The 26613-nt window shown below is 39.6% G+C and overlaps 1 protein-coding gene across 1 annotated transcript in view; it reads left to right on the plus strand.

Annotated features, from left to right (window-relative positions):
- BLTP3A (bridge-like lipid transfer protein family member 3A) overlaps positions 1-26613 on the plus strand; it is a 109481-nt gene that overhangs the window by 26747 nt on the left and 56121 nt on the right. The window contains exons 2-5 of the mRNA XM_054979899.1: positions 3182-3344; positions 5516-5554; positions 11096-11187; positions 13464-13653. Of these exons, the coding sequence (XP_054835874.1) occupies positions 3182-3344; positions 5516-5554; positions 11096-11187; positions 13464-13653 (484 nt within the window). The remainder of the gene's footprint in view (positions 1-3181; positions 3345-5515; positions 5555-11095; positions 11188-13463; positions 13654-26613) is intronic.

The raw sequence follows: 26613 nt of genomic DNA on the forward strand, positions 1-26613 counted from the left end.
GGTTTGCTTTGACGTAAATGCCATTTACGCCCATGCAAGGCTTAGTTCTCTCCCTATGCAGTTTCCACCCTGCTGCTTAGGATTGCACTGTTTATCTTACTGAAGATAGCCAACCAAACCAGGAACTCTGAATTATTAATTTTTTAACCTCCTCAGGAATATATACTGAACTAATTTTTCTCAGTCTGTATTCCTGTTATGCCAAGAAAACAAGCTCATGTGTATAATTGATGAAATATATTGCAGTATTTGTTTTGTCTTCCATTTGTTTGAAAGAGAAAGGAAGACAGCCAGACTAGGGTTGCCAGGTCTCCTAACCCTTCCACTTTGGTTTTCACATAATTAATATTTAAGGTCTCTTCTCTATCAAAGTTGCCTGCCTTTTGTAACAACCTTTTAAGGCCAATTCAGATAAAAGTTACTAGAACTATATCATCAGTATGTAAAAGAATTAATATTTTGTGACTGCTTAAAGAGTGAAACAAACTCAGCACCTGATGACCTTGGAATTATTGTATTAAATGCTTTATTACATGGTTTGCTTTAACATGGAAGTAGCCTGTGGTTGCTGAGTAGTAGCTTGAGATCTCCCAGAATTACCACGCAACAGAGATCAGTTCCACTGGAGAAAATGGCTACCTTGGAAACGGTGGATTTGATTTAGATCAAATCGATTTAAATCATGATTTAAATCACTAGTCAGTAAGAGTAGATTTAAATAATGGTTTTCTACATAATGACTCATTCTTGCTGGTATAATATTTACAGCTAGATGGTTTCATTTTTAGAATAACAATTTTTCAGATTAGTTTTACAGTTATAACAAAATCAGTAATTTTTTGATATACTATTAGAAACACATCATAGATAGTTCACCTTGCAATAATTTCATAATTATCTATCTCCAGTTTAATAGATCCAGAGGAGTTAGCCGTGTTAGTCTGTAGTAGCAAAAATAGAAAAGAGTCCAGTAGCACCATGTAAGACTAACCAACTTTACTGTAGCATCTGAAGAAGAGAACTGTGATTCTTGAAAGCTTATGCTACAGTAAAGTTGGTCATTTTAATAGATAAATCATTCATATTTGGACAACTATTCTGCTGTACTTTATTGGATGAAGAAAAATAATTATTACCTTAATAATAACAATTTAAATAGTTTTACTTAACTAAAACAATAACACATATTCTATAATGTTATTGTTTGTATTTTTTTCTATAATGTTTTTGTATTTGCTTAAACATCCATGTTTGTTAACTGATGTGGTTAAACAAAATATCTTTTTTAAAAAAAAAACAACTTAAGACTATCAGCCCCATCTACACATAAAAAACTTAAAATACTGTCTTCTGTAGTTCACTCATCTTCATCTTCTTGTTTGTTCATAATCTGGAGAAGAAAAACAAGCTTTCCTGCTTTAGCAGATCCCAAACGATTTCTCAGTTTAGAATGAATGAGTCCAAAGGAAGAGAATAGTCTTTCTGCGCCAGCAGAAGAAGCTACTGCTGTTAAAAGTGAAATAATTACTTCACCAGTCTCTAAATCCAAGTGCTTAAGTGACTTCCACCAGTCATTAAAACATCATCAGCAAACATATATTTCTTGAATAGTTCCTGCCTTAGCGCTGAAGTGTATTATAATTGGCATTACAGATGGATGATTGCTGGATACCCAAGCCATAGCTAACTCATCTTCCTCAGCACTTAAGGTTTAACCCTGGTACCAGATACTGATAATATTTGCGAGAAAATGAGCTGGAGACAGTGCTTCCCTACCACTTTGTGCTTCCATACCACTTTGTTCCTCTAATATCTGCTAAATAAACAGCTCAAACCAATACAAACTCTGAGTTTCTTTGGCTGAGGGATATGTTGATATTATTCTTTAGGTGTTTCTGCCCTGCTTCACTCCCCAGTTGGGATCCCAAAGCTTACATTATCTCCTCTGTTTTTTTCTTACAAGATTTACCAGGCCTATAGCTGATATTGTGCATATTTACTTATAAAATAAATCATACTAAATTCAGTGGAATGTAATTCTCAAATAAGTCAACATAGAATTGCCATTTGAGGATTACCACACACTCCCTGGTAGAGGCGGGAGATTCCCCGGTCCCAGCCTCTGCTCCCTGCTGCTGGAGGAAGACACAGGAACAGGCCTAGGAACCCCACAGTGCACTCTGGAGCACTTCTCCATTGTGCTGGGAATGGTGTTTGAAAACTAGTGAGCAAGTAATTCAACTGAAAGAGGACTGTGGTTCTGAAGAAGAACTAGAAGAGATGAGGATTATTACACTGGCAAAGAGCAAGAGCTTAGAATTCTTAATCAAAATATTCTCTTGACAGAAAAATCAAAATACTATTTAACAGTGAGAAAGCTTTTGAGTTTTACCTGAACCCTTCACTAGGCTAGAAGTTAAAAAACAAATACAAAGAGTGGGTGTGTAAAAAACATGGTTGAGACCTCTTGGCTGTCTCTCACATAGAATGTCAGGAAGACTTGAATAGCTGAGGTGGTGTTGGGTGGAGCTGGTATCAGGTTGCACCTTTAGTTTGCTTAGCTTTGTTATTTTGGTTGATCCTAATAAAAAGTATTACATGGTGTTTGTTTTTGGATTTTTATTTGGAACCAACATGACTATCTGCAGCCTGGCAGACAGACTTTGATAGCAATTTGACTAAATAACTATTTTGTAGCAATTTTATGATACAATCCTATACAGAGTTACTGAAATCAGTGAGCTTAAACCAGAGTAACTATGCATAAGAGTGTGCTGAAAATATATGTTTATTTAGAGCATTTTTCACCTGCTTTGCTTCAAAACCAGAGTCAAGGCAAATTACAATGATAACAAAACAATATACAATTAAATCCATTAAAAAAAACTAACAAAGCTCTATCGTCCAAAACAATTAGGTGGCAGTGTCAAAAGCTGTCCTGGATGCCAATAGTCTATCATTGTAACAGGAACCACCTGGAAAAGGATACTCTAAGTAACAGATTTTTTTCCAGGTCGCCCTTCTTCTCATTTTACAAATTGTGAATGGATCATGATTTAGACACAGATTTGTTCCAGGCCATCTTGGGATGAGATTTAAACCCATTACTTCTGTATTCTAACAATCTTTTCATTGATCTACACTGTTCTTCAATTTTTTAAATTTTTTTTCTTGGCTATAGGTTTACAAAAAATCTCTCCCCAGATAAAATCAACCTGAGCACACTGAAAGGGCAAGGGCAGTTAACCAACCTTGAACTGGATGAAGAAGTTCTGCAGAATGTATTGGAATTGCCCACCTGGCTAGCTATTACTCGGGTATTTTGTAACAAAGCTTCAGTCAGGGTGAGTTAAGAATAAGATCTCATAATAATTTGTGGTTTGCACAATCCAGCAAGTATGTTTGTGTGCTGCTCAGTGGTGCTTTCTGACAAGGAGATCTAAATGTCTTACGACTGTAGATGGACTGTGCCTCGATAAATTCATTTTTAAATTCCTTGCTGATACCCTGTGCTATTAAGCTTTACACAAAAAAGTGTTCTATTTAAATGAGTAATTGCAAGGATTGTATTTAGCACTTGCTGTTGTACTTTTACATAATGGGCATAATGTTCTGTTCCTGAAAACTTTACCTCAAGCTCTTTGGGAGCAGGAAATTGATTTTCCAGTTGATGTAAGGGAGTAATCGTTTAAGCTCCATTAGGATTAGATACAAACCTGATGAAAAATGGTTTAGGAGATTGTTCATAAAAAGGGCAGCTTTGATTTTACCTGTTCCCACAGTCCTGGCCTTGTCAGGTCTGCTATCTACTGTATTTAGTACTCAGAGCAGTTTTTTATACTACTGCTTTTTGATATAAGTATTACTTGCATAATTTAGAAAAGCTTGTAAAATGTAATCTCTTCTTAGTATATGCATGGAGAAACCCTATAGGAGTTGAGCCTTCTGATAATTGTGAAATAAATTAACATTCTTTTAAGCTTCCCCGAAAACACATTTTACATACATTTTTCAACATGAGCATTAATGGCCTGTATCCATCCACACAGTTCTGAAAACGTTTCCTTGAAAGGGGTGGTTATTTCCGCCGATTTTCCTTGTACAACTGCAAACTCCAACTTTGCCCCCTATACTTTTCCTGAGGATCTACTGATCTGTCCTCCTGGAACAAAGTTTGAAGTGAACTGCAGCAGGAGGAGAGATTTGGGGATTTTCTTAGGAAAATCTTAAGGGTTCCTAAATCTTCAAAACTTTGTGGCAGGATACAAGCCTGTGTAGTTGTTGTTTGTTATTATTATTGTTAATCAGTAATTGCAAAGCTAAAAATGTAAAGCTGTTACTATTGAGGGAGTATGTTATTCCAAAGGTAAAGCTACCCAACTGTGAACAACACCTTTTCTCATATATAAGCTGAGTCAGATTTTGATCTGCATTAGTAAATGTAATTATGAACATTTGGCAGCCCAGTTTTTCTGTATCGTATTCTATAACATTTATATCATTTCCTTCCTCCAAGGGGTTGAGGGTTGTATATATATGGTTTTCCTCCTTCCCCATTTTGTCCTCACAACAACCTTTTTAGGTAGGTCACTCTGGGAGAGAGTGAGGTTCTTGGGGATTTAAGGCCTCTTCAGGCCTAGTCTTAATCCTACAGCACCTGGTTTTCAATTAGACCTTAAAAAAATAGGAACTTCAAAAAACTAGCATGATAAAAGTTATGTTTCATTGTCCCTGAACATGTCTTCTCTCATCTTTGAGTTACCATTGTTAAATGGAAGTGTGATAAAAAATTTGGAATGAAAGTTCATTAACAAATCTGGCAGCAGCCAAGGGCTTGAATAAGGATTATAGGTGGCTTTCCCCACAAAAGTTAAATTGGTTTGGATTCAAAAATTGTGCTGCATTTATGGAGGCATTTCCACACAAGAAAAGATAAGTTAGTTATTTTTTCCCTGCCCAATATCTACACCCCCTCTGTGTTCTCCCAAAAGCTTGCTTGGAGGCTCCCCTATCTGTCTGGAGCCATTCAGTGAAAGGTGCAACAGATGGAAAAGGGAATGAAGAATCCTCTCCCTACACTAATTCATAAGGTCACCATAGATCAGAGGCAACTTGATGGCACAGAACACACCCACACATACACACATGCCAATGTAAATGGCTTCTGATCGTACCGATGGTTCTTTGGATCCAAGCCATTGTCTCTAATTTAGTTGGATATTGTACTTACGTGTCTGAAGTTGGCTATTGCCCTGTAAAGCTCATAGTACAATAAATCTGCTAATCTAAGGAGCTGCAGTATTCTTCGCCCTTTAACAAATCTCTTCATTTGTAAGTCAAGTGCATTTGATAAGGAATAATTTTGTCCTCTGAGTTTGTATTCCCATGAAGCTACTATTACTATATCACTTTTCATAGCAGGAATTTCTTGCAACTGAGCCAATTAGTGTCGCCCTGCAGCTGTTCATCCCTTGCAGCAGATCCTGTTTATTTAACATCAGCTTTCTTGTTACAGATCCAGTGGACAAAACTGAAGACTCATCCAATTTGTCTGGTAATGGTCTTGCTTCTTTCTCTTACTAAAAGCGTGCACATTTTAATTGTTTTGAAAAGAAGGCAACTTTTTTAATTGCTGGAATATGAGGGTATGAATATCTCTGCTAATGGTGATATTGGTGCCCAGGTAGGGCTATTTCCCACATTACTAATTCACAGATATGTTCCTGTATAATTCCTGTGATTAATATTAGAATATAGGAAAGAAAGAAATTTGTTGATCTGCATAGTGCTTGTTTAAAAAAAAAGTTCTGGTATTGATTTGTAAGGATGTGCTGATTTCCACCAATCCGCCCATCAGAATTTGGGAGTGCCCCCTCCCCCAAAGGTGCTGATACTCAGTTCCAGATCCACTCAATATGTGAGGTCACCCTCTTCATGGCATATCAATATTTCTGAGCCACTTCTGATGCTATACGGTTGTTGCTTGCAAATGTACCTTGCTAGTTGACAAAAATACTAGTATTAGAAAGGTTTATGTCTGTTAGCAAGTCAGATACAGCTAAGATAAGCCACTTTTGCAAGCTTTAGGTATCATTTTAAGGGTCTGGTATAAGTATATGCATGCCCATGATCCCACATAATTCATATAATCTTAAGTATTATAAAAGACAACATTTGGTTTTATTTCCAAAATGATACAAATATTGTAGCAAGCTAATGGACTAGCATCCTGGACCCATTTGTGTTTGAGCCTTGCAGTTCTGAGGCTGTTGACTTCCTTGTGTCTAATTCATGAACAGATTCAAGTATCTATATATCTAATACTCATGCGTTGCACCACCATGTGGACAAAAAAAATGTACAAAGAAAAAATAACTGGGACTAGGATAGAGTTTTCTGTAAAATCTATGGAAACCCTCAGATTTTTAGGAAACTCATAAAGTATATATATAGAGAAAATACACACACATCCCACACACACCAGTACTTTGTCATCTGAGATTTTCAAGAAGCCTTCGCAAGTGCTTGGCTGCCATTTTTGTGTTGCCATGGCAACTCCAAACTACAGTGGGTCCACTCCCAAGTATCAAGCAATATGTTGCCCAGTACAACATACTGAGGTGAAGGAAACAGGAGTCTGAAAGAGGTACGGCCATATGGGCTGTGAGGGAAGGAGAGATGGGGAAAGGAAGCCAGAGAGGGGAAAACACAGGAGCCAGCAATAAGGGAGGGAAGGAGAGGAAAGAAAGTTGAGCAGGGTGGGGTAAGCAGGGAAGAAGATAGAACCAGTGACCTGAATGCAGGGAGGGGACTGTCAAGGACACCTGGGCAGAAGGAACAAGAGCTAGAGTCACCAGGGGAAAAGCAGGCACAAGACCAGGGCTTTTTTTCTGGGAAAAGAGGTGGTGGAACTCTCTATTATCACATGTGCACACACAAAGTGTGCACGTGCTTCTGGAAATGCGTGATGACGTCACTCCCGGAAGTGATGCCACTTCCTGGAACCCAGCATAATGCATTACGACGAGATAAATGTTAGTAAGCTTGGGAAATTACACTGTTATGAGAAAGGTTTTTTTCCCTTTCTGTATCCTCTACAAAAAGTGAAATCTTCCATTCCTTTTCCCAAACATTTCATTTGTTTGGAATCATATTTTAAAATATGCAAGGAGGGGGCCTCTAAAAATCCAAAACCCATCTCACAAATCTAAATTCTAAGATTCCCTCTGCCAGTATAGGAAAAATTCCAAAATTCTTTCTAAAAATTCCACACAGCCTGAAATTCCTAATCTAATAAATATTGAATTTTCAGATTTTCAGGGAGGGTTTTGCTTTATTGGAGCAAATCAAAATTAGATACTCAACTTTAGCTGCATTAGATCTATACTTAGTTTAAAATGGCTTTTTTTTGTTGCCTGCCAACTCTACCTTACCAGTGGCTAAGCTGTTGTGACATTGTGAAATGCTCTTAAATATTCCAATGTCCCAGACAAACAATATTCATAAAAACTTCCTTAACACCCATATGTCCACTGCAATTTCAGTGATGTTAATCAGTTGAGGGTGGGGAGAACCATTTGAATTACAGCTATTAAGACATAAGAACACCTATATGCTGATGAATATATTGATGAAAGCCTTCTGTGACTTGGACACAGCTATCCATTCCTAACATAAAACTGGAATAACCATAACTGATACTTTAACTAATACAAATAACCATAACTGATATATTTAGCTAACACAGAACCAATCTGCATTCAAAAGCTGTGGGAACCATAACAATGTCAACTTCAGTCAACAAAAGAATGAAAGCAACACACACACATGCACAGCCCCACCCATCCCCTGAAAAGAAATCGGAATGAACTCAAAGCAGTACATACACACACACAGCCCCCCACAGCCCCATGAAAAGAAAGCAGAATGAACTCAAAGCAGCACACATACACACACACACAGCCCCACCCACCCCTGAATGAAAACAAAACAGAATGAACTCAAAGCAGCACACACACACACAGCTCCCGCAAAAAGAAAGTAGAATGAACTCAAAACAGTACACATACATACACAGCCCCATCCACCCACTCCCCAATGAAAATAAAACAGAATGAACTCAAAGCAGCACACACATACACAGAAACCCCTGAATGAAAGGAAACCGAATAAACAGCTTAGCCTCCTCTGGAGAGCTGCCCCAGCAGCTCTGCTTGCATTCTTTCTCTCTCTCTCTCTCTCTCTCTCTCATATAGAGGAATGAAAAGAAAGCAGAATGAATTCAAAGCAGCACACATACACACACAACCCCACCCACCCACTCCCCCAATGAAAATAAAACAGAACTCAAAGAAGCACACACATACACAGAAACCCCTGAATGAAATGAAAGCAGAATGAACTCAAAGCAGCTTAGACTCCTCTGGAGAGCTGCCCCAGCAGCTCTGCTTGCATTCTCTCTCATAGAGGAATGAAAAGAAAGAATGAACTCAAAGCAGCTTAGCCTCCTCTGGAGAGCCAGCCCCAGCAGCTCTGCTTGCCCTTGCTCTCTCTCTCTCTCATAGATGAATGAAAAGAAAGCAGAATGAATTCAAAGCAGCACACATACACACACAACCCCACCCACCCACTCCCCCAATGAAAATAAAACAGAATGAACTCAAAGAAACACACACATACACAGAAACCCCTGAATGAAAGCAGAATGAACTCAAAGCAGCTTCGCCCTCCTCTGCAGAGCCTGCAGGGCCGAAGGAGGAAGGAATCACGTGGGCAGATTCTAGAGCTGCTGGAACGCTTTTCTGGAGCGTTCCCCCTCAAAAAAAGCCCTGCACAAGATTGTGAAGGGGAAACTGGGAGATGACAAGGGAGAGAAGTAGATCCAGTTTGGGGAGGAGTAGTGTAGGGGGCTAGCAGGATTTGAGTCCAGTAACACTTTAGAGACCAACAAGATTTTCATAGTGTAAGCTTTCAAGAGTCAGAGCTCCCTTCTTCAGACAGAATCTCCCCTCCACTTTTAAGTCCCTAACTTATTTTGCCCTATTCCCATTAGTGACTACAGAGAAAATTTGAGTGAATGAAACTTGTAACACAAGGCATTGCACTGGGTGGCTTCATTAAGATCCTTAATGATGAAAAGTTTCTTTTCCAAAGCTAACACAAAAATATTTGTCTTCTGTGTTGCGGCTTAAGTTGCTGACTGTTTGGAGCGTTCAGTTCTTTTGTTGTGATCTGCAGCTAATTGGTCCTAAGCCCAGTCCTTCCCCCTTTTGAGGAGATTTTGACAGTAGTATTGCTGATATTTTTTTCATTTGTAAGTTGTTATACTCCACATACAGCTAACATTTTTAATGTGTGAAGCATCCCAACAGTTCTCCTGAATTTAGTGATAAAAATGTTAGAGTGGAACTAAACATCTCAGTAAGCAAATATTCCTAAACATACAACTGCTCTTCATAAACATAAGGTTGTAATTTTGGTATCTGTATAATTAGGTGGTTTGTTGTATTATGCTGTGTTTGTTGCATTACTTTCTAATTATTGCACCATTTTTTGTATATATTAAACTATTTCAATTATATTGAAATTGTATTGAGTCTCAGCAGGAAAAGCAGAATATAAATGGAATAAAATAAAATACAGTCAACATTACTGCTATATGGAACTCATGAATCCATTGATTCATCAAGGTCCCTATTGTCTACTCAGACTGACAGCAGCAGTTGGGTCGTAGAGATCTTTCACATCACATACTACCTGAATCTTTTTAAACTGGAAATGTTGGGAATTAAACCTGGGACATTGGCCAAGCAGATGATCTGCTTCTGAGCTGCAGCCCTTCTCTCACCTTAAGTGGAACAAAAACATCTTCACCTGCCAGCAGAAGATAGTGATGGAAGGGAGCAGATGAATATGCAGGGGTAGGAGCTCCATAGTTTGTCACATGACCAAGAAGGCCTTCTCTCAGGTTGCCACCTACCTAAATTCAGAAGGGAGCACCCAAAGTAGGGCTCCAGACGATTATTATAGTGGTTTGGTAAATTCATATGGGAGTAGGTGGTCCCCAAATTCATAGATCAAAATGGGTAGCCGTGTTTGTCTGTAGCAGTAGAAAAGAGCAAGAGTCCAGAAGCACCTATAAGGGCTTTAAAGGTCCACACCAGCACCTTGAATTGGGCTCAGAAACATATTAGGAGCCAGTGAAGATGGACCAAGACTGGAGTGATATGGTCCGTATGATTCACTTGTCAGTATCTTTACTGCAGCTTTCTGTACCAATTGAAGTTCTCAAATAATTCAAAGACAGCCCCACATAGAGCACACTGCAGTAACCTAAACTAGATTTTACCAGGGCAGCCACCACAGTAGTCAGGTCTTTTCTGTCCAGGAAAGGCTGCAGCTAGTTAACCATTTGAAGCTAGGAAAGACATTCCTGGCCATGGCCACCACCTGCTTATCCAACAGGAAGTTTGGGTCCAGCATTATGCCCACTTGTTCCTTCCAGGGGAGTGCAACCTCATCAAGAACAGGAGACACCTGAAATTGAGGGTCAGTCCCACAGCTCACCAGTAGCACTTCCATCTTGTCAGGATTAAGCCTTAGTTTGTTAGCCTGCATCTGCCTCAAAACTCCCTCCATACACCAACTCAGGGTTTCTCTAGACTCACTGGGTTCTGCTTGAAGTGCAAGATAGACCTGAGTGTCATCTGCATGTTGGTGATGGGCCGGTCCAAATCTCCAGTCTTCAGAACTGTGTGGCAGTCTGCCAGCACCACATTCTGAAATGAGTAAGCACTTTTAGAATCTGGGTCAGGATGTAGCATGACACAGTCAACTGATTTTGTGCCTTTGGAAATAGCATTTATGATCTAACCTGAATGATCTCAAGATTTGGAATGTCTTGTGAAGGATAAAGTAGCGATATGAATTTTTCTGCAGTCTCAAAAGGAGCCAAGGTATTTTAAGCACAAGTCTATTAAGAGAGCAATCCTATCCAGGTCTGTTCAATGATGCTTATTCCCAGAAGAGTGTTCTTAGGATTGCAGTGTAAGATAGCTTAATAAGAACTTCATGTAATAATAATTTTTCTTCACAGTATCTTGATAAAGTTGAAGTTGAGATGCGGACATGCGAAGAACCCCGGCCACCCAATGGACAATCTCCCATTGCTCTAGCTTCAGGCCAGAGGTTAATATTACTTCTGATTAGTAACTGGTTTTTGGCATTGCAGTGTTTGCTATTGCTGTTCCTCAAGATTAATTTTTCTGCTTTGGGGTTCTGTTTGGCTGTTACTGGGAAGGTGACAAAGTGTAGGAGTCAGTAGTAGCTGCATTTACTTCTAGAGCCAAACTACACAAAATGCTGACTTGCATGTCATGTCTCCCAACTTCAATTACGTGAAGCCTTCACTTCAAAAACTTTGGGTATTTTACACCAAGAGATGTGGAAGTTCATGAGGTGAGCTGATAACAAGAGTTTCTACCTGCTAGTCACTTACAGTGCAATTCTAAGGAGAGTTATACCCTTCTACGCTCATTGACTCCAGTGGATTTATATGAGTGCAACTCTGCTTAGGATTGCACTGTTAGTCATCCTCAGTCTTTAATACCTATTATATTAGTTACAGTTGAAATCTGTAAATTAGAGTAGAAAATTAGTCCAAATTAGAATAAAATCAGTCTTTATTTTTCTTATATGCTAATACAAATCATACATGAAAATTTAACTAGTGCCACTCATTGTAAACTTTGAGGCAAACATGCACTATTAAGTAGCATATATTTGGTTAAAGATGTTTATGATTTTTTATCATAAAGTGAGAAAAAAGCCTTGGGATAAGAATAAAAATAAAGTGATGCAAAAAAATGATCTCAGTATACAAAATATAATAAAAGATGCAGCTTAATAAAATGATCCCAATATACAAAATATGATATAAGATGCAGCTTAATTATACTTGTAAATTCTTTACAGAGGCTGCACCTTGTTTGCTGCACCAACTATACTATAACATTTCTAGATTCACTACTGCAATGAAAATAGATATTTTTGTGGATATTTTATGCATTCTGTTTACATATGTAATACTCTGTTTAATGTTGTTAATCATAAAATTATAGAGTTCACCTCTACTGAATCAAAATTTGTTACACACAACATATACCATCATATTAATCTATGGCTGTTTTTACACTGCTTACTGGCCACGAAATATCGCGCCAAGCTCCCAGAACGACAGCGTCTTCCTGGTGCAATTTCGCACAAGAACTGCTGTGTGAAAATGGCCTATATATTAAAAGAATGCATTATTGGTCAAGCCCCAAATACAATGAGTTGTAATAACTGAATAGGAAACAGCAGGATTTATAAATGTCCTAAGTGTCTGTAGGGCCATGAATGAATGTAATAACATACTCAAACAATGTGGAATTAAATTAGGGCATACATTTTGTAGAAGTAGACAACCCTTATTCACCAGTAACCTAAAGAAATATATTCTATCCTGTGAGATTCTGACTGTTCAAGCAGATTTGTTAATCAAATAACTGTGGCAATTTGCTTTCTCTTATAACCTGTTGTTTAATTCACTTGCTGCAGTTATCTGGAGCTATCAAATCTTCAGGCACTTTGGGTGTGATGAACTTTGCTCACTTCCAATCCCTGCTTGTGACATGGTTTGGTGGAGATATGAGTCAATCTTTACATTGCTGATGTGTAGAAAATCCTGCCCTTTACCAAAATTGAATAATACAACCTTATGTTTTTTTCTAGGCCTAGAATTTTAAATGACACTATGGTATCGTTCTAATGTAATGAACAACTATGGTCTGCTACTATGTGAACAAACCAGGGGGATAGTCAGGCTTACTCTGTTCTTCCTTCCTGTACAATCAGATAATTACTTTTGCTTTCACGATAAACCATAGTTTACCATCTCAGCTAGCAACCTATGGTTTGTGTGTTCTCTGCAGACAACAATTACAAATCATAATGTCAAATATGATCTTCTGTGAAAGGTGAAGTATCTAGTTAAATTACTGAATGTGCCAGAGAAGGGTGTGCAAGCTGAAGGAGTCCCCCCCAGGCTTCTTCACTTAATAGCAAACCATAGTTAGCCATTATGTCTGAACCAAATTCATCTGTAGAATTCTGTATTTGTTCAAAGCCTTACTGCTGTACACATGTTTAATGGTTCACAACAAGAGCACATGAATTGCACCCCTGTATTTTATTAAAGCATCCAGTCATCACTTACAAATAGTTATATACAAGCATCCTAATTTGAATAAATATTAATCCCTTAAAATATGCTGCCATGAATAATTAGCATTACTAAAGGTTTATTCATGTCCATGTGTGTGAACATGACTCTGTCATGTAATAGTGTTATATGAATACGTGGTGAACTAAACCTTTTGGCTCTGGAGCATTATCATATTAAAAGCTTTCCCCCCTCTCTACAGTGAATATGGCTTTGCTGAGAAGGTAGTGGAGGGTATGTTTATTGTTGTGAATTCCATCACCATCAAGATTCACTCCAAGGCCTTTCATGCTTCTTTTGAACTGTGGCAACTCCAAGGATACAGTGTCAATCCCAACTGGCAGCAAAGTGACCTGCGCTTTACCCGTATTACTGATTCCAGTAGAGGGGAGGTAAGACCACAAGCAAATGACATCTAACTTGGAATCTTTTCTTGACTGAATTTACTGAAAATTTCTATAGAGCTTCAGTATAAGAACATAAGAAGAGCCCTGCTGACAGTCAATGAGAGCGGGTGGAATGATGGGCCAATCAGAGTTAGAGCCCGTTGGAGGGAAAAGAAGGGTTTGAGACGCTACTCAGAGAGGCAGCAGAAAAATAGCCAACTGTGAATCTGTTCTTTTATTTTGAAATTTTTCCTGTTTAATCCCAGTATGTTTACTCGTTTAAAATCCATTCACTCCTATGCTTCATCATGAAATTGTTTTGTTTTGTTTTTGTTTAACTCTGGCTGGCCTGAAATTGTTAGCTGAGGGGAAATATCTGACACACACACACACAAATGTTCTGGTCGCGACCAATGGGCTTAGTGAATAAAATGGTGGCAGTTTATATTGAGGGAAAGTAACTTCTGAGTTTCCTTTTCTTCAAAAGCCCTGGGCTGTAGCTGGGTGAGGGGAGGTACATACAGGGAGCTGGCTGCCTGTTTGGTGGAGCCTTTGGAAGAGGAGAAAGGGGACCTTGTGAGAATTTGGGTCAGGGCTCTCTGCCTGCTGTAGTGGAGGCTAGACAGGCGGTGGGGGGATCTCCTGGTCTTTACCTACCTGAGTGACAAGGGGTGTATATCTGAGGGTGTGAGGTGGGGTCTACCTAACATACCCCACCATAGGTACCTTGTCAAAAGCCTTTTGAAAGTCCCGGTATATAATGACATATACAATGTCTACCAGTTATCTACATGTTTATTCACTTTCTCAGAGACCTCCAAAAGGTTGGTGAGACATGACTTACCTTTGCAGAAGCCATGCTGATTTTCCCTCAGTGGGATTTGTTCTTCTGTATGCCTAGTACTTTTATCTTTAATTACAATTTCTGCTTATTTCCCTGAGTCAGATGTTAGGCTAATAAGTCTGTGATTTCCTAGTTCTCCTTTGAGCCCTTTCTTAAAAATTGGTGTGACATTTCCTAATCTCTGATATTCTGGTACAGTGGCTGATTTTAGTGGCAAGTTACATACACTTCAGGATTTGAATCCAGTGGCACCTTAGAAATCAACAATGTTTTCAGGGTTTAAGTTTTTGAGAGTCAAAATTCCCTTCTTAGGCATGACACTGGACTCAAATCCTGCTATTTGTTGTTGGCCCTCTGTGCAGTTGCACATTGTGGACTGTGCACATGCAGACCAGCTGCAGAGAGATTTCTCTAGTTCTTAACATCTATAAAGGGCCACTTCGCCTCTACTCCGCACGTGCAGGGGCTTCCCGCTAAACGTGGGTAGTGAGGTGGAATGCCCTACTTCCCTCAGTTCCTTTTTTGCCACTATGAGAGAGGTTCTCCTTGCTCTTTCCTCTTCACTCTTTTTTTTTAATAAAATTTTTATTAGTGAGTGGTAAAACAAAGAAAATTTTGCAAATTTGACACAAATAATCCCATTTTACCCCTTGCTCTATCCCCCACCCTTTCCCTCCCCCCTCCCTATTGACTTCCAACAGCTTTCCAACCCCTAACCCTTCTTATTACTTAAATCTATTTCATTTATATTTCCCTACCAACTTTAATTCAATATCTCTTATTCTAAGCACATTCTTATTTTTTACATAACCTCTATCAAACCTACTATCAATATAGTATATCTCAACTCAATATAACATACTAATATAATATAATATATAGCAAGGATCGCCCTATCTCTTACTTTAAACTTATTCTGTTTCTTTTCCTTTAAGCATATACTCCATCAAATACACTATCAATATAGTATATATCACAATAATATATTATATATATGTTGTATGCTATGTCACCAACGTAGCATAGCACACGTCACCACACAACACAACCACATATTATGTTATATGTAGAGTCTGATCTACTAACCCATTGTTTTATGTTATATATCATATATAGTATACCTCATTGAGATATCTGTTTACCCCCTCTCATTATCCCATATACTCAATGTAAAATCCCCTTAAATATTATATAAGCTTAGATTATAATTACATTCCCCCTAAATGGTAAGATCCCTTCTCTCTTGTCATTACAACACTATTCTTTAAAAATTTTCAAACTGCCACAGTTCTCCTTTTACATCCCACTTTTTTTCCAAAAATTGTTTCAGTTTCCCCCAATCAACAATATATTGTCCTAGGTCAAGATCTTTAAGTTTCCTTGTCATTTTGTCCATTTCTGCCATGTACAGCAATTTGTAAATCCAGTCTTCTACAGTTGGTATTTCTTGTGTCTTCCATTTCTGCGCATACAAAAGTCTTGCCGCTGCTGTCATGTAAAATAACAATGTTCTGTGCTGCATTGGAACTGTCTCCATTCCCAAGTTCAGTAGCAACAGTTCTGGGTTCTTATTTATTTGTATTTGTAAAATCTCATTTATTACTTCAATTATTTCTCCCCAGTACTGTTTAGCTACTTCACATGTCCACCACATATGATATAATGAACCTTCATGTTTTTTACACTGTATTTTTCCATAGGTATTCCCATGCCTCCATTGCTATTTCTTTATGAAAATTTATTGCCCACTTCACCATCTGGACTTTTACTGTTTCATCCACCGTAAACCATTTTAAAAGTAATTTGTAAATCTTGGATATTTCTTTCTTGCCTTCCTGTAATAACACTTCCTCTAAGTCCGAATTTTCCAATCTTATTTCTCCTCTTTGGCAGTCCGCATTATAAAGGTCTCTGATCTGTCTGTACTGGAACCATCCATAACAAGGAGACAATTCTTCTTCTGTCTTTATTCTCAGTTTTGAATATTGTATTTGTGTAATCTCCTTATAAGTTAGACATTGCTGTTCATTGTCGACAGTTCTCGGATCTATTACTTCATACGGAACCACCCATGAAGGAATTCCATTTTCCATATACAACTTGTATTTTTTCCAGACCGTGAAGAGGCTTCTCCGAATGTAGTGGTGCAAAAACAAAGAGTCCGCTTTTACTTTGTCATACCACATGTATGCATGCCATCCAAATATTTTTTTGTGTCCCTCCAGGGCCAGTAACTTACGGTTTTTTAAAGTTATCCAGTCTTTCAACCATACAAGACATACTGCCTCATGATACAGTCTTATGTTGAGCAGTTGCAAGCCACCTCTTTACTTCGCATCTTGTAAGACCTTCATTTTCACTCGTGGTTTCTTGCCTGCCCACACAAAGTCTGAAATTTTCCTTTGCCATTTGTCAAATTGTTTGGAGTCTCGGATAATTGGTATGGTTTGCAACAAGAACATCACACGTGGTAAAATGTTCATTTTTACTGCTGCAATTCTTCCCAGCCATGATAAATTCAATTTGTTCCATTTTATTAAATCTCTCTCTATTTGTATCCACAATTTCTCGTAGTTGTTTTTAAACAAATCTATGTTTTTCACAGTCAGTTCAATGCCAAGATATTTTACTTTATTAGTTACCTCACAGTCTGTTATCTCCATTAGCTCTTGCTGCTTCTGTTTGGTCATATTCTTACATAAGATCTTTGACTTCTTTTTGTTCACGTAAAATCCAGCCAAATCTCCAAGCTTTTATTTTCTCTATTACCTTTGGCATATTTTCTATTGGATCCTCTACTATTAGCATTATGTCATCCGCAAAAGCTCTGACCTTGTAGGAAAACTCTTTTATTTTCATACCTCGGATTGTATCGTCTTCACGTATTTGAATCATCAATATTTCCAAAATCAAAATGAACAACAATGGAGACAACGGGCATCCCTGTCTAGTTCCTTTACTAATTTTCAATTTTTTTGTCAAGTCCTCATTCACAATGATTGCTGCACTCTGGTCTCTATAAATTTCCTTGACCGCTTGTATGAACTTTTCTCCCATTTGCAGCTTTTCCATAGTGGCAACCATAAAATCCCAGTTCAGATTGTCAAATGCTTTTTCCGCGTCTACGAAGAAAAAACCAACCTCTTTGTCACAGTGCTTGTCATAGTATTCAATAGCGTTTATTACTGTCCTCAAATTGTCTTTAATTTGTCTGTTAGGTAAAAATCCCGCCTGTTCTTCAGCAATGAATTCCGACATCCATCCTTTCAGCCTCTTTGCCAACACCTTTGCAAATATTTTATAGTCATTATTCAGCAACGAAATTGGTCTATAATTTTTAACATTGGTCAAGTCCTGACCTTCCTTCGGTATCAGCGATATATTGGCTTCGTTCCATGAGTCAGGAATCCTTTGGTCTTGCATCGCTTCATTCATTGCCTCTTTCAGGAATGGCGCCAGTTCGTTAGCCATCACTTTATAAGACTTTGCCGTTAGTCCATCTGGTCCTGGCGCCTTTCCTGTCTTCGTTGATTGTATAGCTTCCTTTATTTCTTCTTCCGTCACTTCCCTATTTAGTTTCTCTTTCCATTTTTCAGGAATTGTCGGGATTTTCATCTTATCCAGGTATTCCACTATTAAGTCTTTACTCACTTCTTTTTTTTGGTACAATTTTGCATAAAACTTAAAAAAGGCTCTACTAATAGCCGCTTGGTCCATAAGCAGCTTATCATCTTCTAGGATTTTACTTATGACTTTCTTCTTCCTTTTTTTTAGTTGCCACGCCAAATATTTCCCAGGTTTATTTGCACCTTCAAAAGACCTCTGATTCATCCTCTTTAAATTCCACTCTAATTCTTTATTGTCCATTGCTGTCAATTGTTCCTGCAGAATTTTAATATCCTGATATATCTTTTTTTTCCCGGGTCTTTTCTTAAGTTGTATCTCTTTGGCTTTTATTTTATCCAAAATTTCAGATCTCTTTTCCTCCTTTTTCCTCCTAGTTCTTGCGTTCAGGTCTATTAGTATGCCTCTTACCACCGCTTTATATGTATTCCATACTTTGTTGGTCGGCACTTCTTTATTCAAGTTATATTGTATGAAAAATTTGGTCTCCCTTCGCAGCAACGCAATATTTTCCTCTATTTGTAACAAGTCCTCATTTATTCTCCATCCTTTTCTTTTATTATTTTTCCCAAATCTCCACATGATTGGATTATGATCTGAGCCTACCTTTGGCATTATCTCCACCTCTCTAGTCCATAACGTCAGTTCTTTAGAGGCCCAGATCATGTCTATTCTTGATAGTGTAAAATGTCTTGCAGAGTAAAATGAATATTGTCTATTCTTAGGGTATTGTCTCCTCCACACGTCTTCTAAACTCTCTTGTTCCTTAAGCATAAAGAACGCCTTTGGTAATAGTCCTCTTTTTTTGTGAGCAGCTTTAGACTGCTTGTCCTCTTTCAGGTTTGTGACACCATTGAAGTCACCCGCCAGTATTATGTGATCATAGGTCAATTCATCTAATTGTTTCTCTAAGTCCTTAAAAATTTTTTCTTTTGCACCGTTAGGTGCATAGATCCCTATCATCAATATTTTCTTAGAATTCCAAATAATTTCCACTGCTAAATATCTGGCTTCTGCATCTTTTAAAACTAGTCTGGGCTGCAATTCTTCTTTTATATACAATACAACTCCCCTCTTTTTCTTTTTAGAAGCAGCAACAAATTCTTTTCCCAATTTAACAAATTTCAAATATTTTTCGTCCTGCTTTCTAATATGCGTCTCTTGCAGACAAACTATATTGCATTTTTGCTTTGATAGCCAGTGGAAAGTAGCTTTGCGTTTACAAGGAGAATTTAGTCCATTAACATTCCAAGATATAACTTTACATTCCATGATCACTTTCTTATAATTTTTGGTAAGTCCTTTTCATTTTCCCTAATAAAAGTCTCCATATCATGTCCAGATCTGACACTCTTTCTAACTCCACCAAACTCAAATGTCAGTCCTTCTGGTATTTCCCATCTGTATCTGATTTTCAGCTCCTTTAGCATCTGAACCAGTTCTCTATACTTCTTCCGCTCAAACAACACAGATCTGGGCAACTCTTTCATGATTCTCACCACTTTTCCATCGACTTCTAATGGATCTTGAAATTGTTTGCTCACAATTAATTCTCTTGTGCTTCTAGTCGTAAATGGAACAATCATATCCCTTGGTAACTTCCTCTGAGCTGCAAATCTGGAATTGATTCTGTACACCACGTCCAAGAAAGCTGCAATTTCTTCCTCTTCTTTCCCCAGGTATTCTGCCAAGATTTCTGTAATCTGTTCTTGGGCTGATTTTCCCTCTACTTCTGGGACCGAGCGAAATCTGAGTTGTTTTTCCATCTGTTTACTTTCTGCCACGGCCATTCTGTCTCTCATCCCCCTCATTTCAGTCTTTTGCACATCTGCTAAAGTTTCCACCGTTTCCTCTACTGCGTTGAATCTCTGCTGTGTAACTTGTAGATTATTTTGTATTTTATCCATGCCTTTTGTCAGTTCTGCCATCTCCAATTTAAGGGTCTCTTTAAAGTCTTTTAATTTTTTCGCCATCTCTAGCATCATGTCCTTAAGCTCTTTATTTCTCTCTGAAACTTTTTTATCGAGATTTTCCATCGTAGCTTGCCACTCTTTCTTCGACATCGTGGGGCTAGCTCTGCTTCGCTCCCATGAGTCTGCCCTTTTCCTTAAATCCGTGATGCTACTTTTTTACTTTCTTTTATTTTTAAAAGTCCAAATCCAGTTTATTTTTCTCAAATGCTGTTTTAAACTGTCCAAAATGTCGGGCGGTTTTTCTCTATGGTTTTATACTGAAGCGTTCACCCTTACCTTCTTTAAAGATGGCCTACTTCTTTTTTCATTGAAGTCACCAGTTGCCCTCTTTCAAAATGGCGTCGCCCTACTTCCGGCGTTTAAGAGAAGGGCCCTTCTCTTCTGTCTCTTTATGGTTCTGACACACTTCCTGTTCCTCTACGTTGCACAGCAGTTCTCGCGATTTTTAAGCTTTCTCACAGTCTTATTATCTCTTCCCAGCCACAGGTATGTAAACAATAATCCAATTTCCACGCTAGCTTCTCCTTACAAATTTACTTTTTCAAATTTTTTCTTGCCGAAATCTTCCCCTTATATAACTAATCTGTTGCAGTTCTTAAATCCACTTTTGCCTCTTATTTCTTTTTAAAATCTGTCCCGTATTGAGAGATAGCAATCTTTACCTCCTTCAGCGTTTTCCTTGGGTTGTAATCGCTGCTTCTGTTATCTGATCGAATCCAGCCCCTTTGCTGTTTGACTGAAGCTTGGGCATGTAGGTCTTATGCCAAAATTTGACTCCAGAGCCACTGCAGAGATCTTAGCAACCTTTCTTCGGGTGGGACCTCAAGGGTGGGTGGGAGTTCGTTGTGTAGAGCCCCCCCTCCCCTGAGATCAACGCGCCCTCAGGTTCTTGAGCGTTCTCGCCTGTTCTCCGCCTGAGAACAGGTGGCTGCGGGCAGTTTGCGCCCCTCCAGCCTCCAAAACAGCGGCATGGACAGCTCAGCTCTTAGAGCTGCGTCAGACCTTCATGGATCCCAAACCGGAAGCCCTCTTTCCTCTTCACTCTTGATCGTCTTCAGATAAGTCATCTTTATCTCCTAAAGAAAGAGAGAGAGAGAAAAGGGATACAATAATGTCTCACAAGGTGCTATTCAAAAAATGCTATGTTCTTCCTAGCTCTTCTCATTTACTGCGATTTCTTCGCTCATGTATCTCTATTTGATCTCATCATGTCTCAGGATTCACTCTTTAAAAATTGTGAAATAAAATGCCTCACACTGAGGAGCATGATCGTTGTCTGCTGTGTCTGGGTAGAATCCACACAACGTACCGGGATGCAGACACTGTCAGAGGCTCACATCAAACACCAGCAGTGACAGAGCTTCATGGCCCAAAACGGAATTATGAGAGTAAGATCCCTCCGGCTTGTTACCCTGGCAGTAAAGTCATCTGCTGTGATGGAACCACCAGCCCAATCCGAACCGCAGCTATTGGTTTCAAGGGGCCAGATTTTCAGATCTGAACAAACATTGGCCGATGATTCCAACTGTTCTTTTCTCATTGGATTCCCATTCAGTGATGAGTGATACCTTTCCCAGTTGCTCACACAAATGTGGGAAACATCACTCACCGGATGTGACCCATCCGGAATGTGCTGCTTCTGAACCACCTGTTAAAAAGGTGAAAAGCAAGCCTAAACAACAAAAGCAGTTGGCATCTGCTACTCAGAGTAAGCATTGCCACTCACCGACCTGGGCTCTGCCCATTATTATAGAGGAGGAGATCACTCCTTCCCTGCCTCGTACTCCATCTTTTCAGGGAGATGAGAGGGACTGTGCTCCATTTGATGACGTTACTGCTCCAAACTTTTTAACGGAAGTGACACTGGTTTTACAGTTGCTTAGCTGTCTCCCCAGTACCTGGGCTACCAGTATTGCCCTCGTCTTGTAGCCCCACAAGTGGCAGTCTCCCCATCGGCTCCACAATTGGGTGCACCTTGGTCTGCTGTTTAAACGCCGGCACCCATAAATAGCTAACAGGACCTTGTAAACTGGCTAGAATTTGCTCCTATGTTCCCGCAGTTACAGGGGCCTCAGTCGATTCTGATCTCATTGGCTATGGATCGTTCATCAGCTCTCGTTCCATTGGTTCCAGTGCCACCTCCGCTCCAGTCTCTTCGGTTCCAACAACCTCCATTCCGAGAGTCTCCTCTGTTTTGACTCATTGGTTCCGACTTCGTTCATCTCCCTTCTTGAATTCAGATGATGAGGAGGATGTGATCTCATACTCTGATATTGCATGTGAGCGAGTCTTGATCCCTCCATCAGAGAAGGCTGTAGGTGATACCACATCGTCTTCCCCCTGCAAGGACTATCGCTTGTTCTTGAAGCAGATGGTGCACAGGGCCAGGACACTGGAGTTGGACATTTCGACTTCTACTGCAAAACCCAAGAGTAAGGGTTTTCAAGCTTTGTATTCCAACTCCTGCTCCCATAGCCTTCCCACCCATGGAGGACCTGTTAGACATCACTCACAGCATGTGAAAAATCTATCCTCTACTCCTGCTACTTCTTAAAAGATCAAGAAGTTTTACAAGCTTAAGCAGCAGGTTTGTCCTTTCCTCTTTAACCACCCTCACCCATTGTCTCTGGTAGCCAAGGAGGTGCAAGCAGGGCATCATCATGGTTCCTTACTGGCCCCAGCTGACAGAAAGGGCAGAAAACTGGGTGGACTGGACGCAAATATACTTGTCTGCTTCAACTTTAAAATCACAACTTTTCAAGTCATCCTGTGCTCCTACAATTTATTTCTCTGGGAGAGGGTCCTTCAAAAGAAGACTACTAAATTAGCCAAACAGATGACTGCAGCACACACTGTGGATTGCTCAGCCAGATCCATAGCATCTGCCATTGTTATCAAGCATTGTGCCTGGCCATGCTCAACAGCGCTTTCTTGGGATAAAAAGAGCAAGTTTGAAGAGTTTCCCTTCAAGGGCACATTGCTGTTTATTGATTTATTTTTTTAAAAAAACAAACGAATCCTTGAGCCAAAGGAAGAAAAATCACCAAAGGAAGAAAAATCAACAAACTTACCAACATCGTCCCAGAAGGTATCTCTACTATCAGCCCTTTGGTCAAGGGTCCTATCTGTCAGCTCAATGCCATACCACCAAGAGGGTGTCAAAGCCAAGAGTGAAACTAACCCAACTGCATCCTCCCAAGCTTGTTTCTCAAGGACACAAATCTATATCCTGACTAACCGATGCTGAGTCGAATACTCCTGTGTTCCTTCTGGACAGATTATATCCCTTGTTCTCTAACAGGATACTGTTGCTAATGACTCTTGAGTGCTTTCTATAGTTAGACAAGGTTATTGTTTATATATTTTTTTCTGAGTATCCACTGTTGTCTATGCCCCTCAAATGCAAGATCCTGTTCACCTTCCCTCAAGGAGGCTATTAATGGTTTGTTGGCCAAAGGTGCCATTCACAGAGTTCCCAATGACCCTTCCCTTCTGGGGTTTGAATCCAGGTATTTCCTGGTAGAAAGGAAAAATGGAAGATGTCAGGCCCACCATAACCTGAATAAGTTTATTAAAGTTCAAAAGTTTTGCATCTCTATACATCCCAATCACAGAAAGCATCTTAGTTTTAAATGAGGTGAAGTTTCCAATGCATGGTAGTTCCCTTCAACTTAGCTTCTGTGCCTTCTGTGCCTTGCATATTCACTAAGTGTCTGGAGGTCTTAGTTGCATCCCTTCAATCTAAAGGCTGCTTTGTGCACCCCTACCTGGATGATTGGTTTCTAGTAGTGGAATTTGCACCACTACTTAATAGCCACATCCACCTTATCTTTAACACCGTCTCTAACCTTGATCTGTTGGTGAATTGGGAAAAATTCTATCCTTACCCCAATAGAACTATACACTTCTTTGGGACTAGAATTCTTTCCTTCGTAGGGAGGGTCTTCCATCCTCCTGACAGAACACAAAGGCTGCAATACTTTGCCCATCTGATTACTGCAAAGCATTCAATCTGTTTTATAAATTAGACACTACTTGATCTCATGGTCTCTACTACCTCTGTTGTATTATTCACTCGGATGAGAATGAGGCCGCTACAGAATTGGGTTTTTATGGCACTATAATCCTATGATGACCCATTGACTTGTGAAATTATCTATTCCCAGATCTGTACTCAGATCGTTGTCATAGTGGGCCCAACCCAAGAACCTAATCCAGGGTTCCCATTTGGGAGAGCTGACATCTGTATAACTACCGGTGCTTCAGTGTTAGGTTGGGGCGCTCATTGCAATCCCTCCTTGATTCAGGCTATGTGGTCACCTACAGATTTAAAACCATTAATGTATTAGGACTTGACCGGTCCATTATTCCCTTGCTTCTTTTGCAGGTCTTCTGCGCAACAAGAGAGTTCAGATTCATGTGGACAGTACTACAGCTCTATATTATCTGAATAGGCAAGGGGAAATGGCATCACTAACTCTCTGTGCCAACACTACATCTCTGTGGGAATGGACTATGAAACAATGTTATACCACAAACATCTAGTGGGATGATGTGGGTGTAAGGAACAACTGAGCGGATACACTTAGCAGGGTTTTTCACACCATAAATAGTGGCCATTACCAAGTACATTCTGCCCATTTTCCAACTGTGGGGATTCTCTTCCTGGCCCTTTTACAACATAGTCCAACACAAAGGCCAGATGTTTTCGTCTCCCAGCAGACATCCCTTCTCTCTAGGGGATTCCTTCCAAATTCCTTGGACCAAAGGGCTCTTTATGCTTTTCCACCTTCACCCCAAGATACGTTGCAGAATAAGGACTCTGTCCCAGGGTCAATGCCTCCACCTTTCATTAAAGCCAGATGTTCAACACTGGGGTCAGGTATGGCACCACAATGTAGCAACCCTGAAGCTGACCGCATGGCAACTAAACCCACCAGCTCTTCTTTTCCCCGAAGAGGTGACTCAAACAATTTTAAATGCTGGCAAATGACTCGTGCACTTTCCTGTGGTCACAAGTGGATCCGTCTCAGGGCATGATTAGAACCCAAAAGGATTTTCTCCCTTCTTTTGGCCATTGGCATTTATCTTTGAATACTTGTTCCCACCTTAAAGAAAAACAACAGGGCTTGTCTGTGTCCTTCATTATAGTACACTGAGCTGCTATGTCAGCTTTTCATGAGAGAGTTGATGGGTGGAGAACTCAAGGCCCTTCGGATTTACCCTCCATGTATTCCTCCCCCCCCCCTCCCTGGAGAATGTTGCCTTGCGTATCAGCCTCAAAATTCTCCCCCAGGTAGTGTCAAGTTTCATTTACAACAAGAAGTTATATTACCCATATTTTTTTCCCACAGCTACTTCTGAAGCAAAATGTACCTTACACAATTTGGATGTGAACAAGGCTTTACTGTATGTTTAGACAGAACAAAGTCCAGATCTCCTTTTATGTATTATTTGGACATTGTAAGGGTTTCCCACTTCCCAAACCTTATCCAGATGGATAGTGGTGACTATTTGACTGCTATGGGAAGGCAAAGGGCTCCTGCCCCATGGTGATTACCATCAACCAGGGCACAATCCTCGTCCATAGCATTCCTATGAGAGATCCCTCTTCAAGACATTTGTCAGATTGCCACATGGTCTTCAGCTTACACCTTCATAAAACACTACATCGACACAAATGCTAGAAGGGTGTCAGCAGTGGGAACAGCTGTTCTGCTTTCCTTGTTAAGATGATACACTCACACCCTCCTCCATTGCTGAGTAGCTTGCTTTACTCCCAGTGTGGGACTGTACAGAAGACCAGTGATGAAAGCAGGGTTGCATTTACCTGTAACTGTTGTTCATCTAATGTCTTCTTTGCAGGCACACATTCACTCCCTCCTACACCGCTGTGAATGTCTTTGCCTATTCTTTCCTGTGGACAATTTTTTGCAGTGGACACTTTCTTTCCTGTGGACACTTTTCACAGTGAATATACAAGTGCAAAGAATTCATTTAGTGCCTCTGCCATCTCCCCATCTTCCTTTAGCAGTCCTTTTGTTCCTTAATATCCAAAGGCTCAACTGCTTCTCTGGCTGGTTTTCTGCTCTGGATATTTTTAAAGAAATGCTAATTGTTCTCTCATTTCTGCTGCCATACATGCACACAATAACTCCTTAATTAACTGTAGGTAAAGGTGCAAGCACCGAGTCATTACTGACCCATGGGGGGACGTCGCACTGATATCAAAGTGTACCCTGATTGGCTGTCAGCCCTAGAAAAGATGGCTTCAGTCCTTACAGCAGTTCAGAACCTCATCTTGACCATTCTATTCCAACTATTATTCTATCCGCATGTGAAAGATCTTGCTCCGTGCCAAGCCCTAACAATGACCAGAAGGGCCTGGCATGGTTTTGGACTTTCTTTCTGTTTGTGAATATGAGCAACCCAGAAGTTACTTCAGAGAATGAAAGTTAGCAAGCAAGTTTTATGTCTAGTCAGATAGTTTTAGTTAAGCTTAAGCAAGCTGTTGTTATTTTCTTC

This window comes from Eublepharis macularius, chromosome 5 (genome assembly GCF_028583425.1).
Source record: "Eublepharis macularius isolate TG4126 chromosome 5, MPM_Emac_v1.0, whole genome shotgun sequence".
NCBI classification, from domain to species: domain Eukaryota; kingdom Metazoa; phylum Chordata; class Lepidosauria; order Squamata; family Eublepharidae; genus Eublepharis; species Eublepharis macularius.